This window comes from Panthera pardus, unplaced genomic scaffold (assembly GCF_024362965.1).
Source record: "Panthera pardus isolate Hobbes unplaced genomic scaffold, ASM2436296v1 HiC_scaffold_22, whole genome shotgun sequence".
Lineage (NCBI taxonomy): Eukaryota > Metazoa > Chordata > Mammalia > Carnivora > Felidae > Panthera > Panthera pardus.
Genome location: NW_026526788.1, coordinates 1,535,113 through 1,551,206, shown reverse-complemented (window position 1 = coordinate 1,551,206; position 16,094 = coordinate 1,535,113). Strand labels below are relative to the sequence as shown.

The 16,094-nt window shown below is 57.0% G+C and overlaps 1 protein-coding gene across 1 annotated transcript in view; it reads right to left on the bottom strand.

Annotated features, from left to right (window-relative positions):
• Positions 1 to 654: 654 nt before the first annotated feature.
• GALNT2 (polypeptide N-acetylgalactosaminyltransferase 2) overlaps positions 655 to 16,094 on the bottom strand; it is a 191,553-nt gene continuing 176,113 nt past the window's right edge. The window contains exons 13-16 of the mRNA XM_053910186.1: positions 15,852 to 15,935; positions 13,063 to 13,189; positions 6,811 to 6,930; positions 655 to 3,109 (exon numbers count right to left, since the gene is read on the bottom strand). Coding sequence (XP_053766161.1) covers positions 2,954 to 3,109; positions 6,811 to 6,930; positions 13,063 to 13,189; positions 15,852 to 15,935 — 487 coding nt within the window. The 3' untranslated portion in view covers positions 655 to 2,953. The remainder of the gene's footprint in view (positions 3,110 to 6,810; positions 6,931 to 13,062; positions 13,190 to 15,851; positions 15,936 to 16,094) is intronic.

The following is a 16,094-nucleotide window of genomic DNA, read 5'->3' as shown; positions in this document are numbered from 1 at the left end:
CATGATCTCACAGTTCATGGGTTTGGGCCCCGCGTCAGGTTCTGTGCTGACAGTTCAGAGCCTGGAGCCTGCTTTGGATTCCGTGTCTCCCTCTCTCTCCGCCCCTTCTTGGCTTACACTACTCTCTCTCTGTAAAATAAATAAACATTAAAAAAAATTTAAATGCTAAGAAGCTGTGAAAATATTTGCCCCCTGCCCCCACCCCGGTTCGGTTTGGCATCCAGGCTCTAAGTGCCCAGGGCAGACTCCAGGTGAGCACTTAGAAGTGGCATGACCTTGAGCAGGTTATAGCCCTTGACCTTGAGGAGGTTAAGGGCTTCCAGCAGCAGCCTCTCTGACCAGCTATAAGAGGCAGCCCATCACTCTGTCTCACAGGCTACTGTGAGCGACGAGAGTATGTTCCGGGGCACGGCTCAGGGCCTGGCAGGCACATCGGGAACATTCCACAAACAATAACAGTAACAGTAATTATTACAAATAAGAATAAACCCCGCGAGGGCGCAGCAGTAAAAAGTGAATGCGTTTTAGAAGTGTGATAGGAAATGGTCACTGAGCGGGGTCCCCAAAGCAGACAGACCGTCTTCCTGGTCCTCCCACACTAGTCCCCTCCATCCTGTAAAGCCCAGGAATGACGTTAGCCACCAGCACAGAGCGTTATCTATAAAGTATCTTCTCTTTATTTAAGTTAAACAATTTTCGAGGATGGTTTCCATCTATAAAATGGACAAAGTACAAGCTCTGTACAGCAGTTCTTTTTAAAAATCAACTGGAAAAAAAATTACCAAACTATATTTTGAGTTTGCAAAACATACTCACAGATACCATCATTTTAGCGTTTATGAGGACGTAAGAAAAGACCACCACAGAGAAGACGACTCACTTTGCCACGCTTTGCTCAAAGGGCTCTTAGGAAAAGAATCCGTACTTGTAAAAACGGGAGAGGGTGGGATCGTCCCGATGACTAAAAAAATAACGCAACCACAGTAAGTCACTTTGGCACACTGTGTCATGTAAACATAGCTCACCTGTAGACACTGGTTCCCGCCCCGCCTGCGTCCCACAGCCTCGCGCGGGTACCCGACGCTCTCCCCAGGGGCCCACCTGGAGTCAAGACCAGCCTCTGAGGACACAGGTGTGCAGCGTCGAGCCGGCTAGGGCCTCCCTGCCCGCTGAAAGCACCTCTGGGTGCTCGGCAGGGGGCCAGAAAGGAAGACACAGGACAGTCACCCGGCCACGCCTCTACGCCTGAGCCCAGCGTCCCGGAGCAAACACGCGCAGGGCTTGTGCAGTGGAGGACAAAAGACCAGGAAGATCCCCTTTCCTAGAGGAACGGGCAGGGAAGAGAGTGGCACTTTGCAGAGCGTCAACCCAGCGGAATCTTCTGGGGACACTTCTCACTCTGTGACCTCCCAGTCTCTGCCCAAAGGGGCCCGAGGAGGTGAATTTCTGATGCGCGCCCCACGATGCCTCAGCTTGTGGGTGGCCGGCCTCTTTGAGACGGGGCCCGGGTGTGGGCAGCAGGCAGGAGAGGGGAGAGGGAGGCAGTGGCCGCGAGAATGACCAAGGAGCCACTCTGTCCCTGCGTGCAGGGCCGCCGCAAAGGCAAGGAGGACTCTGCGGGGACATTGCCGGGTGCCTCTTCCTGGTAGTAGCTTTAGTTCTGGTCTTGTGGTTTATACCGACAGCGGCTTCCTAAAGCACAAGCCTCGTGTTCCATGCCCTCCGTGTCAACGGATCAGGCGTCTTTCGGTTTGTAGCTTTCCTAACGGTCGACCCAACGCCCATGACCGACAGCAGTCACCTGGGCCCGGGAGGGGCAGTGTGGGCAGGCCAGATTCCAGAGCCCAGGGACCGTGGCCAGCCTGCCAGCTCGCCCAGACTCTCCCGATGAGTCCGGGGCTGGTCTCTGACAGCTTCCTGCCATCACCTACTGAGGGCCGTGGGAAGGGGTGGTTTTTTTTTTGTCTGTTTTTGTTTTTGTTTTTTGTTTTTCCCTAAGAGAAAAGAAATTGGAATTTAAAAAGACCCAAAGCAACGTCTGCTAAAATAAGTAACCCATCCACGTTTACAGATACCGAGGGCACGAAATGTGGATCCCAACATTTGGCGGTGACTTCCGGGCTGAAGGCAACAGAGGCGCCCTGTGTAGGGCAGCCCCCCCCCCCCGCCCCCCGCCCAGCGGCCCCCATAGCACCTGCTCACGAGGATGCTCCAGGGGGCAAGGGAGACCACCTCCTCCCTCCCGGAGAGCCCCGTTCCTCTTCCTTCCGGCTGTGAACTGCTCTGTGGAGAATTTACAAGATGAGAACAACCTACAGAAACCATAGGGAACTGACCGTACGTTCGTTCTATATACTTATATTTAGTGTCCCACTGTAGAAAAGTTCATACTCAGATACAGCAAGTACATCATGTGGAAGAGGGGGGGTCTGTGCTGGGAAGACAGCTGGGAATAGAGGAGTGGGGACAGGGGAATACGACGTAAACCTGCAAAGCGACGTGGTTCGCTGCTGTGGAAACCCGACGTGATTTCAATGGCATCAAACATGGAGATTTCGAGAGAGTTCTCCTTGTGGTGACGTAGCAACGACACCCCTTCCACCCTCCCTGCCCCCAACTCGTACGCGTTCGGGCCGCTTCTCCGCCGTCCCTGGGGGGTCGTCCGGGGCTTCCCCGGCCGGAACCGGGGGGGTGGGGGGGCACCGGGGGGGCCGTGGCCTCGGAAAGGGGGCCCGGCTGTCTCCTGTGAGGGGAGGAGAGCCGTTGCTCTCTCCTGGCCTCTTCCGTGTCCGCCCAGGCCCCGCGCCTCGCAGAAGTTCTCCGACTTTCAGACCGTGATGGAATACTGAGGTATATAGTTTCGCGGAAAGTTCAAGAAACATAATCAATAACGTGATCACCAAACTCAGCCCGACGGTGTAGGAGACAGGCCGGCGCGGCCTCCCCGGCTCTCCTACTGCTGCAGGTTGAGCGTGAACTTCCACTGCTGGGACAGGGCCGGGCTGCACACCTCCACGCTCAGGCCCCCGTTCTTGGCCGTGCGGCTGTCCAGGCACAGGTTGCTGCCCACGTGCCGCAGCTTGGAGTTGCCCTCGATCTGTTCCCACTTCTGCAGAAGACAGGAGAATGCCTTACAGTAAGGGCACGAACGGAACGGCACGAAACAGATCCTTTTGGCGGGGTCTTCTGGCTACATTAAAAACCCAAAGAACCAAGTATCTTTTTTGGGGGGGGTGGTCTCTGATCACGATGGATGGGAGTTACCAACGGGCCCCCCACAAAGCAGCCCCAGGTGCTGCGAAGCGCCCAGGAAAGAAACCTCCGCTCTCCGGCCTCGGTTTGCAACTCAAAGCCTCCTTTTCCAGGCCGCCAGGGACCGCTTCTCCTGTCCCGCCCTCTCCCTCCTGTGGCTGTGCCCTTGTCCAAGCACCAGCGCCCGGGCACCTGCTATCCTCAGTCATTACAAGGACTTGATGTAGGGACTCTGCATTCGTCCCCAAGAAGGCCTCATCTGATGATCCTTCACCTCAAGGAAGGAGCCCCAGGAAGCTGAACCAGCTCAGAGGGGACCCCAATCGTGCCCCTGGTTACTGGAAGGCAGCCCTGCCCAGAGGGCATGGCCTGGGCACCTCCACACTCTCACGTAGGCCCTCCTGCTCGGCTGAGCCAGAGGAACCGTGTCAGGTGCAGCGAGAGGGAAAGAGATGCTTGAGTGGCCAGAGTATCACCTTGAGGAACCTGTTTCTGGACTGTCCGTTTTCTCTACTAGTCTGCGGGCTCCTTGGGGGCCGTGTGTGTGAGAAACTTGCCTCAGCCACACTAGAGTCTCCCAGCGCTCTGCCTGGCACAACCGAGTTCCAAATGGGGCACTTGGAGAGCACAGGGCAGAACGTCTTCTTACTCAAGCGTGCGCACCCTCCCCCCTACCAAAACTAAACCCAGCAACCAACCCGCCAACCTCAACCCACCAGCTAACCAAACTCAATCAGCCAGTCAATCAACTCACCAATCAATCAACTCATCAACCAACCAACCAACCAACCAACCAACCAACCAACCAACCAAGTCAGGAGACAAAGCCCACAGCCTAAAGGAAAGGGAAGGAAAGGCAGGAAATCTGAGCCCCCCCACCCTGCTGTTTACCCCCATGTAGAAATCTTGAATGTTTGTTCTTTAAAAAAAAAAAAAAAAAGTATCACACTTTTTTCTCCCCAAAGCTCTCCCTTCATTAACATAGTCTGTGATTCTAATTAATTTTTTACACTGTGTGCGCTAAAGCTCCTTTCCGTAAGTATTTTTGCAAATCCTTTTGACACCGTGGAATTGAATTTTCTTCCTCCTGCCTCCCTTTCCCCTCTGACTCTGCAAATGCACACACAACACGAGCACACAGACGTGCCTGGAAACCAAATGGTCCAACTGGCAGGACGGTGCGGCTTCAAGATAAATTTAGCTGAGAAGCCTCGTCTCAAATGGCACATGAATGAGGTGGGGAAGGAGGCAGAAGAGGCAGAGGGGAGCCCAGCTCCCTGGGAACCGACCTTCTGCACAGGGACCCTGGGATACGCATTCGCACAGCCCGCTAACCTGGAGTTTTTGCCAACAGTGAAATTCAGCGTGATCAGATGAACACGGGGGAGGTCATGGCTACCTGCCTGTCATCTCCTCCTTTCTGGCTCCCTGGCCGTCAGTCATTCCTCACGCAGGTTTCCTCCATTGTCATGGGAAGTGTGTATGCCCTGCCCACATCCCCGTGTCACTCTGAGTGGCCAAGAATCGGGTTTGACAAAGGACACGGAATGAATGGAATCTGATTTCCTTCTCTGGAGGGGCTCTGCCTGTCATGTGTCAAAACATCAGCTAAATGGAAGGTCTTTAAAAAAAGAACCCAACCCCAGCTGTGTCTCTGGCAGGCAGCGCCCTCCGCCCGGGCTCACGGGTCAGATTTCTGGGGCATCGAGGCTCTCCTGAAACAGCCCCCACATTTCCACGTGCCACACAGCCCGAAGAGTCTGCAAGAATTTTCCATCTCCTGGTGTGAGCCTCTCGGGGGGTCAGTGACACTTCCTAAGACCTGGGACTACAGCAGGATTACCTGTCAACTCCTGAGATAAGACCAGCTCCCGCTAAAGTAGCTCCTCTAGAGGTTACGCATCTGTTTTGTTCTGTTCTTTTAGGAGGTTTGGTGACCAGATAAAATCATCAATTTGTCCCTTCTTTGTGCCTCCATGGACGCCCCTGCCCCGTGACACTCCACGGTAGCGTGGCTGCAGCCTGGGCGGGGGGCATCATGGAATCCTGGGTGCATCGATGCCCAACCAGCAGGACTGTGGGCGGCCCGGGTCCAGGGGACAGGGGCCTCCCCGTTGGGCGGTCGCGCTCGCGGACCAGGGGTACCGTGCACTCCTGAAACCGTGCCGTCAACACAGATGAACATTTGAGGACGGCAGACTGTGGGCAGACAGCCGTGCGGGGGAGGCACCCGCTGCTAAACCAGGGATTCCGCTGAGTAGAGGATGCGGGACACCCAGTGGTCAGGCCAGCGGTGGCCAGAGGCAAGCGTTTCTCCGACAACGGGATCTAATAAGCAAGGGACCAGGTTTTGGCCTCGGTCCTCCCAGGGGACCCTGGAGAGAAGATGCGGGTCTCAGCCTCCCCTTTTGTGAAGCCGGTGTTGAACTAGAAGCCCACTCAGGCTCCTGGCTCTGTGCCTCAGTTTCCCTACACCCATCTACCTGAGAAGAAGGGACTGTATGAAGACAAGCCCGCTCCACACGTTGGCATGTGGAAGGGCCTTTTGCGGCTACGTTTCTATTTCTGACACTAGCCATTACCCCAGTCAAGAAAGGGCATGTCTCCATGTTACCCGCTGGGAGTATGTCAGAGAAAACCAGCTTCAAAGGCAAAAACATTCTAAACTGTTTGGAAAAATACATACACATATATGTACATACATGTATATATGTGTGTGTATATATATACACACACGTATACACTTGAGAGTGTGCGTATAAGGTTTCATCCACTGGAACTTACATAGCATTTTTGTAAGTTTAAAAAGCAAAGATATTTAACAAATAAGAACGTAAGTTTTCTTTAAAATATCCAGCGGCATGGAGAGAATGTGCCCCCACGTGCAGGGGGGTCTGATGAGGCGGCAAGTTACGGGGTTGCGGTCATCACGTCCAGCACTCAGACCCACACATCCGCGGCCACCACCGTCCGTTATCTCCTTGGTGCTCACCGACGTCACCAGATACTTTCAGGGTGCCCACAAACAAGCAGCTGCTACAGAGAAGCTTCTGGACAGGGGACCACCAGCCCTGCTTCCCTTGCACAGCACGGAGGGGAGGAAATGACCTGCCCCTACCACCGTGCCCGGGCTAGAGAAGGCAAGGCGTTCACAGACCTTCGGAGGAGCCGAGCATACAATCACGAAACAGATCGGTCAAGAAGTTACGGGGAGCCGTAACCCAGGACGGGGCACTCATGGGAGAGCGGCCCACAGGGGGCAGAGGAGAGAAAGCACGCCATCCAGAGCCGGTGCCCACGGAGACCGAGGAGCCTTCGCAGCACTCGCACCCCGCACCCTGCAGAGACACGACGATCCCACGTTCGCCCAGCACAGGATTCGCGGGCAGCCGGCCACACACCGGGGGCTGCCCAGCAGGGTAGGGGGACGGCGGGCAGATCGCGGGAGCTGGAGTCCGGTAGGGCAGCCGGCACGGCAACAAACACGGCGTACGCGCTGCCCGTCGAGGCCACGGAGGAGGCACCGGGAGGCCAGGCCGAGGGGCACGGGCACCCTACCTGTCTGCTGTCGTTTTCCCGGCAGCCCTGCAGCTTTATGACCGAGCCCGGCGTCCGGTCCACCACCGTCAGGCACAAGTCCATGTGTTTCACCGACTTCTCCTTCGTCAGGGCCCATTCCTGGAACGCAAAACTGCAGGTCAGGGGCGGGCCATGCGCGGGCCCGTGAGGGGACGGGGCCCCCAAAGGGAAAGGGTCACGCTGTGGAGCCGGGATGTGGAGCCCCCTGGGCCAACGCAGGGCCGACACGCGACTTTCCGCCTAAGGGCGGGTCCTCAGCTGGGGGTGTCCGGGGGTGCCTCCCGGCGCAGCACCAAGATTTTTGCAGACCGTCATGGCAGCAGGGCTCCGAGAACGCCAGGAACCAAGATAAACAGTATTAACTATGTTAGCCCCAGACGCAAATCAGAGCACCGCGCTCATCTTCTACCCTTAAATGCGAGCTGGAGACACCGTGGCTCGTGCGTGGTTCCCACAAGACGGACGGTGCAGGGCCAACTCTTCCACCCACGTCGTTTTGGGGAAGGCTCTGCGCCCCCTGCAGGTGTGGTCTGGAAACAGCCTTTACGAATGCGGATTGTAACGTGTGAAAATTATAAATTACACAGGGCCAATCTAGGCAAAACGTACAGCGTGTAGCCTCACTCCTGGGCGGTGGGTGATTTAATGCTCAGGAAGGTCTGAGATCCCTGCGGCTGGGCCTATGTATTTACACACACACACACACACAGCACTAGTTATTCTGAGTACTCGATAAGACTGTCTCAAACGGCAGGAAGCCAGAGAATGGGGAAAAGGTGGGAGTGTGGCCACGGGCAGAGGGCTCCCGGCAGGGCAGCGGGTGGGACAGGAGGAAGGTGGCTTCTGACCTCTGCTCTAGGGCGGGACCCTTTCGAAGGGGTAAACACCCAAATGAGCGCTCGGGATCCAGAAGCAGCAAGGCGTCTCCCGATGCAGAATTCTATCAGGACAGACCACCCGCGGCGTCATTTCTGCTGCCACGATACAGCCGTCCTTGCAATGACCCCACCGCGCCCTGCAGCGACCCAGGTGCTCTCGCAGGGCCGGGCCCAGGGCGGTGAACAGGCAGGCAGGGCCCCGACCCCGTGGGGCTGGCTCTCCAGCGGGGAACACACATGAATGTACCACGGCCACTTAGGCGTATTAAGTGCTTTGGAGAAATTATTTTCCTTTTCTTCTAAGGGGACAGAGATGAGAGAGGGAATAAATTATCATTTTTTTAAAGTGTATTTATTGAGAGAGAGAGAGAATGAGTATCTCAAGCAGGCTCTGTGCAGTCAGTGTAGAGTCCAATGTGCAGCTCAAACTCACGAAGCGTGAGACCATGATATAAGCCAAAGTCAAGAGTCAGACGCTTAACTGATTGAGCCACCCAGGCACCCAGGGAATAAATGACCTTGTAAAGAAGCCTCACTATTCAATACCCAGGTCACCCTGGGACAAATGGTGGGCCCCAGACAGGCAGCCCCCGCAGGGACCGGAAAAGCCGTTAGCCTGTTCTCCGGCTGCCTCGCTCCTAACAGGGAGGCTGACTTGGGCCACTGCCCTCACTCCCCTCGCCTTCAACGTCCTCACCTTTTAACTAGTGTTTCTCAAAGTGTGCTCCATGAGGAATTCTATGAAGTTAGTTCCAGGTCAAATACATTTGGGAAACGGTGAGTTTGGGCCATGTTTCCCTCCGCAAGTTCGGAAAGAAGTCTCTTAAAGGCTCTGAAAGTCCGAGGATAGAAGAAACTGCCCGGGCTGTTTTCCTTTGAGACTCTCAGGCTCGGGAGCTCGGAGCCCTGTCCCCACCTGTCCCCGCCAGCGGCTCTTGGCAGTGAGCTCTGCAGAGCGCCCTCTGGTAAGGGCCACGTGCCGCCTCTGAGCGGCGACTGCAACCTTCCACGATGCCGTCACTCAACAGTCGGTGCTTCTCAGGTGCCAACAGGTGCTCAACGTCACCGGCACTTGAGGGCGTCACTCACGGCACAAAGGCCCCTGAGAAGGAGGACGTGCATGTGGTCTTTCGTCACGTGTCCAGCGAGGCTTGTGTGAAACAATGGCACCGAGACACCCCCCACCCCCACCCCCTGCTCCTGTCTAAGATTTTACATGGTTCCGGGAAGCAGGTGTCGAAAGCCGCTGGAAGGGCTGCAAACAGATACCCAGTTAAAGCTCACGTCTCGATGTTTCTACGAGCTTCTTGCCACTGTGCGCTTAATTATTTTAAAGCCGACTTTAGGCTGAATTTCAGAAAAACTAATTCAGCTGTGCAAACAACACAGCTAGTTGCCACTTTGTTCTTCTGTGTTGCATTTCAATGATCTGGATTTGTCAAATAAAGTTCATAAATATTTAAGGAACGCTTTTTTGAGCCGCTCCTCTTAAAAAAGCCAGGCCATTAATTTTCCCATTTCCTGTGTGTCTGCTGGGGCTCAGCCAGAAACCACATAACAAACCTTACTCTTCCAGAGCACGGGACCCTATTTTCAGTGAGGGAATGTTATCTACCCTCAGTTTTCACCCATGTGGCACACTCCTCAAGAAAGCATCACTTTGCGTCAGATCAGATGGGGCTCACTCGTGGCGGGTTTACGAGTCGGGTTCTCTGCAAGCGGTAGGCGTGAGCTCTGCCTTCCAGAACCACACTCCCCAGTACGGTGGGAAAAAGAAATTTTTTTAATCCTTTTTGAGACACACACACACACACACACACACACACACACACAGAGTGAAAGGGTGGGGGGAGGGCAGAGAGAGAGGGAGACACAGAATCCCAAGCAGGCTCCAGGCTGTGGGCTGTCAGCATAGAGCCCAACGCGGGGCTCGAACCCATGAACCAAGAGATCGTGACCTGAGCCGGAGTGGGACGCTTAAGGGACTGAGCCACCCAGGCGCCCCGCCTCGGTTCAGTTAAACAGAGCAAATGCCTCACACCCTCGGTCGCGTTAGCTACGTTCTGAGTGCTCTGTAGCTGCAAGGGGTCGGGGAGAACCGCACTGGACGGGGCGGACTAGAACACCGTCCTCACTTTACAAAGCACAGCTGGACGGCGCTGATCTAGAAGGCGGCTCTCTCTGGGCCTCAGGCCGGTCCACGGAGGAAGGTGTTACCAGGCGTATGGGTGAAAGTACACCACGTCGTCATACTGCCTCCCGGTCCCTCAGTGATGTGGCCTCTCCCTCGAGGAAACTCTTCACTGTGCAGCTGCTCCTTTAGAATCACCCGCCTCGGGAGCTTTCGAAAGCCCCAGTGCTCTGCGGCCCCAGGCCAAGTGAAATCCCAGGCTTTCTGGGCATGGGACCTGGCGTCGGTATTTCTTAAAAGCTTTCGGGGCTATTCCAGCACAAAACCACAGGAGGAGTGCTCAGAGCGAGTGGAAACCTGCTCCCTGGAGAGGCGGGGCTGTGTCCTCCCGCCTATGACCCCTGAGGGGGCAGCACCTGGCACAGCGGGTCCCCCGCAAATATCTGCTGAAAGGGAGGAAAAGTCACCCCGTGCGAGAACAGCAATGGTCTCACAATAGGAAAGGGGAAAAAAGAGTGGCAACGGGTTGGCTCCGCACAGGCCGTCACGTGTGTTTGTCACGACAGCCCCAGGCACGGCACCGGGGTCTGCTTTGCGCAGGCTCTGGGACAGGCCAAGGTCGGGGCTGGGCCACGGCACAGCACTGTCGCCTGTGTGCACAGCTGGGAGCAGCCGTGTCTGGGGGGCCTCCTCCACTGTCCCCAACTACTTCCTCCCCCGAAGACGGTGCCCTGAGAGCAGCTCGCCACCAGCGAGCTCCGATGCCTAGACATCAGGGGACTATAACCAGGACACCTCGGAGACTGAGAGGGGGAGCAATGAAAAATTTCACGGGGAGAAACAGGTGTAAACCGAGAACGTCCGGGCCAGGCCAGAGGAGTGTTCGTGGGCTGAGATACCAACATGCAGGCGGGATCTGGGGATCCAGAGCCACAGCCACCAGCCGTCACTGGTGGGGGTGATCACATGGGCCACTGAGTGGTCGAGAGCCAAGCACAGAGCCCGGGACAGAAGCTGGTGCCTGAGACACTGAGGGCAGGGTGGGCGGTGACGGGAAATCCTTCACGGCCGGCCGGCACACTTACTTTTAGAATGCCCTACAGAGGGGCACCCGGCTGGCTCAGTAGGCTAGGCCCCCGACTGGATTTCGGCTCAGGTCGTGATCTCACGGTCCGTGAGTTCGAGACCCGTGTCGGGCTCTGTGCTGATGGTGCGGAGCCTGCTTGGGGTTCTCTCTCTTCCCTGATTATGCTCTCTCTCTCTCTCTCTCAAAATAAGTAAAGAAATGTTAAAAAAATTACTTTCAGATGCTCTACAGAGTAAGACTTCTCACTGCCCAGGAGAGCTGCTAAAATATAAAGGACTGAGCCCTTTAACTTTCACTGGATCATCAGAACATCGCAAATGTGACAGAGGGGAACCCCAGGAATGAATTGAGTGAAGCCAAGGCGGAATTATAAAACGTCTAACAACAGGGCTGGTAAATAACTCGAAGGCAAACTTTCAGCAGTTTCATCATGGCTTTGGACAGAAGCAGATAAAACCCCCGCCTGTCCCCGTGCTCACACCCCTCCCGCCTCCCACCGCAGCCCCGAACCTCTACTGCTCAGCGTAGAGGGAGCCATCCCTGCACGGCCTCCCGCAGTCAGACCTGGGCCGGGACAAGGATGACAGCAACGCCACGTGACCCTGTGTCATCCCCTGTTGTGTGAGGCTGAGTATGTCACAGAGGCCATGCGGTCCCCAGCAAGAGGTGGGATCACACTTAATTTCACTGCCTCGGACTGAAGGGCAGGAAGAGTGCCTCCCCGCCCCCCCCCGCCACCTCCTGTCCCCAACCAACAAACTGCCCGACTTGTGTCCTCCCTCCGCCTCTCCTTCCTTCCCTCTTTACTGGTCCTCCTTCCAGCTGACCCCTCACATTTGGGGGGCCTGGGAAAGAGTACAAACGGGGACCCACATATCACAGGCTGAAATACTTGAAATCCGTAAATCCAGCTGTACCCAGAGGCTGGCCGTGCACTCACCCAAAGCTCACGGCCTGTCCAGAAGACAGAGGCTCTGGGGACAGAGGGGAGACCCTGGGAGCCCAGGCGGGGGGCGGTGGGGGCGGCACGCAGGTGCTGGGCCGGACCTGGCTGCCGCCTGAAGCTGGCTCTCCGCCTCTTGTCTGATTTAGGGTGTCCGGACCATTCCAAGCATCTGCTAAGATGCCATCACCAAGTGAAGGGAGCATTTGGGGATCGCAGTCTGCCTAGATACTCCCTGGGGGTGGGGTCTGGAGCCACCAGCTGTACATGGGAGCAGGGGCCCTCTTTTAAAAATAATCCTTTTTAAAGAAGGTTCTAGGATCAATAAACCTGGATACACCGAGTTAAACTGCCTCCCGACCCCCGCCTCACCCCGTTTAAACTGCAGGCCCTCTGAGAGCTTGGCATATTTTCAAAGAGGTAAGAGTACTTAGCATTGCCCAACCTTTTTTTGCGTACAAAGCCCATGGTTTCCCAAATACCTGTTATTATCTCATTACAAAATGGCTTTCTAGACCATTGTCTTCTGGAACACGTAGGCCACGGTTAGGCCCATCAAGCCTTCTTGGTCTCATTTTCAGTGAGGATAGAAGGTGGTGGGGTTTTACGCTTCCTGGAAAAGTTGCGTGTGTGTGTGTGTGTGTGTGTCAGACCGAAGCTAGTAATTATTAATTTTTCTATCTAAGCTGTTGCTGTCTAACAGGCAGGGGGACCAGGAATGACTCTGGCGGCTGCCACAAGGACTGTGGTTAAGTACCCATTTAACTGGGGCATAGGTAGGTGTTGACAAGCACATTCGGAGACTAGACACAGATGGGGACACAGAACAGGTGCTCTGGGGATGAGCACACATCACAGGGAGGACGGAGGCAGCAGGAAGACGAGGAAGAGGAGGAGGAGGAGGAGGAGGAGGAGGAGAGGGAGGAGGAGGAGGAGGAGGAGGAGGAGGAGGAGGAGGAGGAGGAGGAGATTAAGACTGGCCCAAGGCTGCTGACAGGCTCCACGCCTCTGATCCGAGACACCCCACCCGATTTGGTGGCTGTCTGCTAGCGGGTGACAGGCAGGAACTAGGTGCTACCTCACGGACAACTGGGGTCACAGGAGAAAGGCAGCAGCTAGGACTTGTAACGTCAGGGCCCCTTCCCCGTTGTCTCCGGGTCTCCGGGAGCTAAAGTCCACCCCACGCACATACCTGGTTCCCCCCTGCATTGTGGCACTCGTAAACTCCGACGACACCGTCAGCAAAATGTCCCAAAGTGTCCAGGCAGTTGGTTCCCTGCTGCAAGGCCCCAAAAGCTATATCCTGGTGGTCGGGAACCCTGGAAAGCAACGGGAGAATCGTCTGCTTAATTCCGCGGGAGCCCCCAGCTCCCGCCATCCACTTCCTCGGCTTGGTGACTTTATCTCAGGCAGCAGGAACCACGAGAGGAAGGCCTCCACTAGGCCCCGTGCCCCTCCCCCACTGGCGGGCGGTCTCAGCGGGGCAGCGTTTCGCCCACGTCCTGGATTTCTAAGCCCGACTGAAGATCACGTTGGAGGACGAGTCTTTGTATTCCATGTCAGGGAAACGTTTCTGGAAAGGAAAAGCTCCTGTATTCTTCCGGTGTTGGTCCGTTGGAAGTTCTTTAGGAAAGCAATGAATGAGGGGCGCCTGGGTGGCTCTGTGGGTTGAGTGTCGGACTTCGGCTCAGCTGACGGTCTCGCAAGTTCGTGAGTTAGAGCCCCACTCTGGGCTCGTTGCTGTGGGCCCAGAGCCTGCTTCGGAGCCTCTGTCCCCCTCTCTCTGCCCCTCCCCCGCCTCGTGCTCTCAAAAACAAACATTAAAAAAAAAATTAAAAAAAAAAAAGATACGTATTTAAAAAAAAAAAAAAAAAACAGTAAAAGAAAAGCAGTGAGCATGGTCATGTGCCGCTTGAACTTCCCAGAAAACTTAGGATCTGACCTTTGCCTGGAAGAGGGGAGAACCTGAGTGGCTTTGTCGGGCGGCCTTGCCACAAACAGACCCAGGGCATGGCGGGGGGGGGGAGGGGGGGGGATGACACGCCTTGGGATTCGACCCGCATCTGCACCCAGCCTGGGCCCTGCACCAGCTGCACCAGTCGTCTCCCAGACCTCCCGCTCTCTCCACACCTCACCCCCCTCTTCCGCACGGCACCCGAGGAACAGGCCAGCTGCAAGTTATCATGTAAAAATACTGCCTCGTAAGCCGGGCTCTTGGGAAGCACTCGGTAAGTGGCAGTGATTACCACGGCCACAAACATAAGTACGAAGTTGGTGTCTCCCTTGCCTGGTGCAGGGCGGGGTCGGGGGCAGCGGAGTCACCTGCCGGCACGGTGTGCGATGCTTTGGACACGGTCCAGTGTCACCTCGGGGTGAAACCACATTTGATGTCGCTCTTGCCTGGCATCATTACCCACTAAGACCCAGGCCAGCAAATACGAGGTGGGCGCCACTGGGGGGCTACGATCTGCTGCTGGGAGGCCCCGCGTGAGCTGAGAGAGAGAGAGACGACGACCGGGGGCTCCCGCTGGTGACCGACACCGTTCCCAATCCCCAGCGAAAGCCATCCTTCACAGAGGGGGCCGGAGGGAGGACACGGTCCCACTGTGCCGGCTCTTCTGGCTGGGGGTGGGCGGGGGGAGGGGGGCAGGACGTCGTACGTTGCTTTAAAAGCCGAGGCAACGGTTCCAGGGGGGGATGTGCGCGAGTAGCCGCGATGAGGCCCAGCCGCATCATCTAACCCTCCCACGCGTCTCTGTGACGAGGGCTCTGGAGGAGCCGTTAGTGCAAAAGATCACGGTGGGGGCTTGTCGCGTTCCCGGTCCCCGGGCTGGGAGACACGGGACTCGCGGTGAAACGCTCTGGGCATATTCAGAGTAAGGGATGTGCCGCATTAAAGCCAAGAGCTGTCTGGCAGCCCCTTTACGAAGATGAAGCGGAGATGGATCCCGAAGGCCGGAGGCCCGCGCGCCCGCCGATGAGGGTATCAGTGCTCCCTCGGGACGCGGGGCTCACATTAATTTATAAGGAGACGCCGGGTGTGGACAGAAGGCGTGGAAGAGTGCTTCTGATGAGCTCTCCTGGAGGGAAGCAGGGCGCCGGCGTCATGACTCCCATTTTACGTGGGGTAGAGACCAGCCTGGAGGAGGGAGGCGCCGTGGGCGGGGTCCCGGTCCCCGCGCCCCTGCTGGGTGCCACCATCGGCGGTTGCACAGGAGGGGGCGGTGGTGCCCGGGCAGCAGGGGCCAAATGGCAAGCGGCAGAGCGGAGGTATTCTTGGACCTGCGCCCGGGTCGGTGCTGGGTCTCAGCTCCCGACTCTCGCCAACTGGGGCGAGACACGCGAGGATGGGGAGGCCGGGGGCGCCAGAACCGGGAGGCCGGACGGAGGCACCCTGGGGCGAGACACGCGAGGATGGGGAGGCCCGGGGCGCCAGAACCGGGAGGCCGGACGGAGGCAGCCTGGGGCGAGACACGCGAGGATGGGGAGGCCCGGGGCGCCAGAACCGGGAGGCCGGACGGAGGCAGCCGGGCAGGGTGGGCACAGCGCACACACCTTGGGGGGGGGGGGCGGGGGCCGGGCGCTGCTCCTCGGGCCACTTACATGGCCGGTTAGAGCACAGTCCTCGGCCGCTTAGCCCCTGCCCCCCTTGCCAACGGGGAAGGAGTTAGATGAGGGGACACCTGGGACTGTCTCCACCTCTCCGGAGAAGGGCAAGGGAACGCGGCAGGAGGCCGCCATTCAGGGAGCACATTCTCAGGGCTGCTTGGCGACAACGGGGGGGCGGGGGGGGGGGGGGGGAAGGACACACAGCTCTCACTGCGGGGGGGTAGTGGGGGGTCCAGCTCCTGGCCTCCTGTCCGAGGTGCAATCTTCACTTCCTCACCTTCCAAGGCCTCGCCGCCTCTCCGACATTTGTTGCTCCTAAGCTCTGGCGAAGTGAGACCCCCCCCCCCTTGCAGGTCCCCCCGGGGGGCTTACCTTAACTCTGGGTAGACGTTTTCGAGGTACCATTTGAAAGGCTTGCAGCTAAGCTTCTTCCTAAGCTCCAGTCGGCTCTGAATACTGGAGAAGAGGGAAACAAGATTCCTTTACCAATCTGAAGAACTGACCAGCTCCCTCCATCAAATCTGCTCCTGAGAACAGCCCTGAGGCGGCAGTGGACCTTGGACCCCGCACACTCCTGTCCCCATGACCCCGGGCACCTCCCGCACCCCGCCTGCC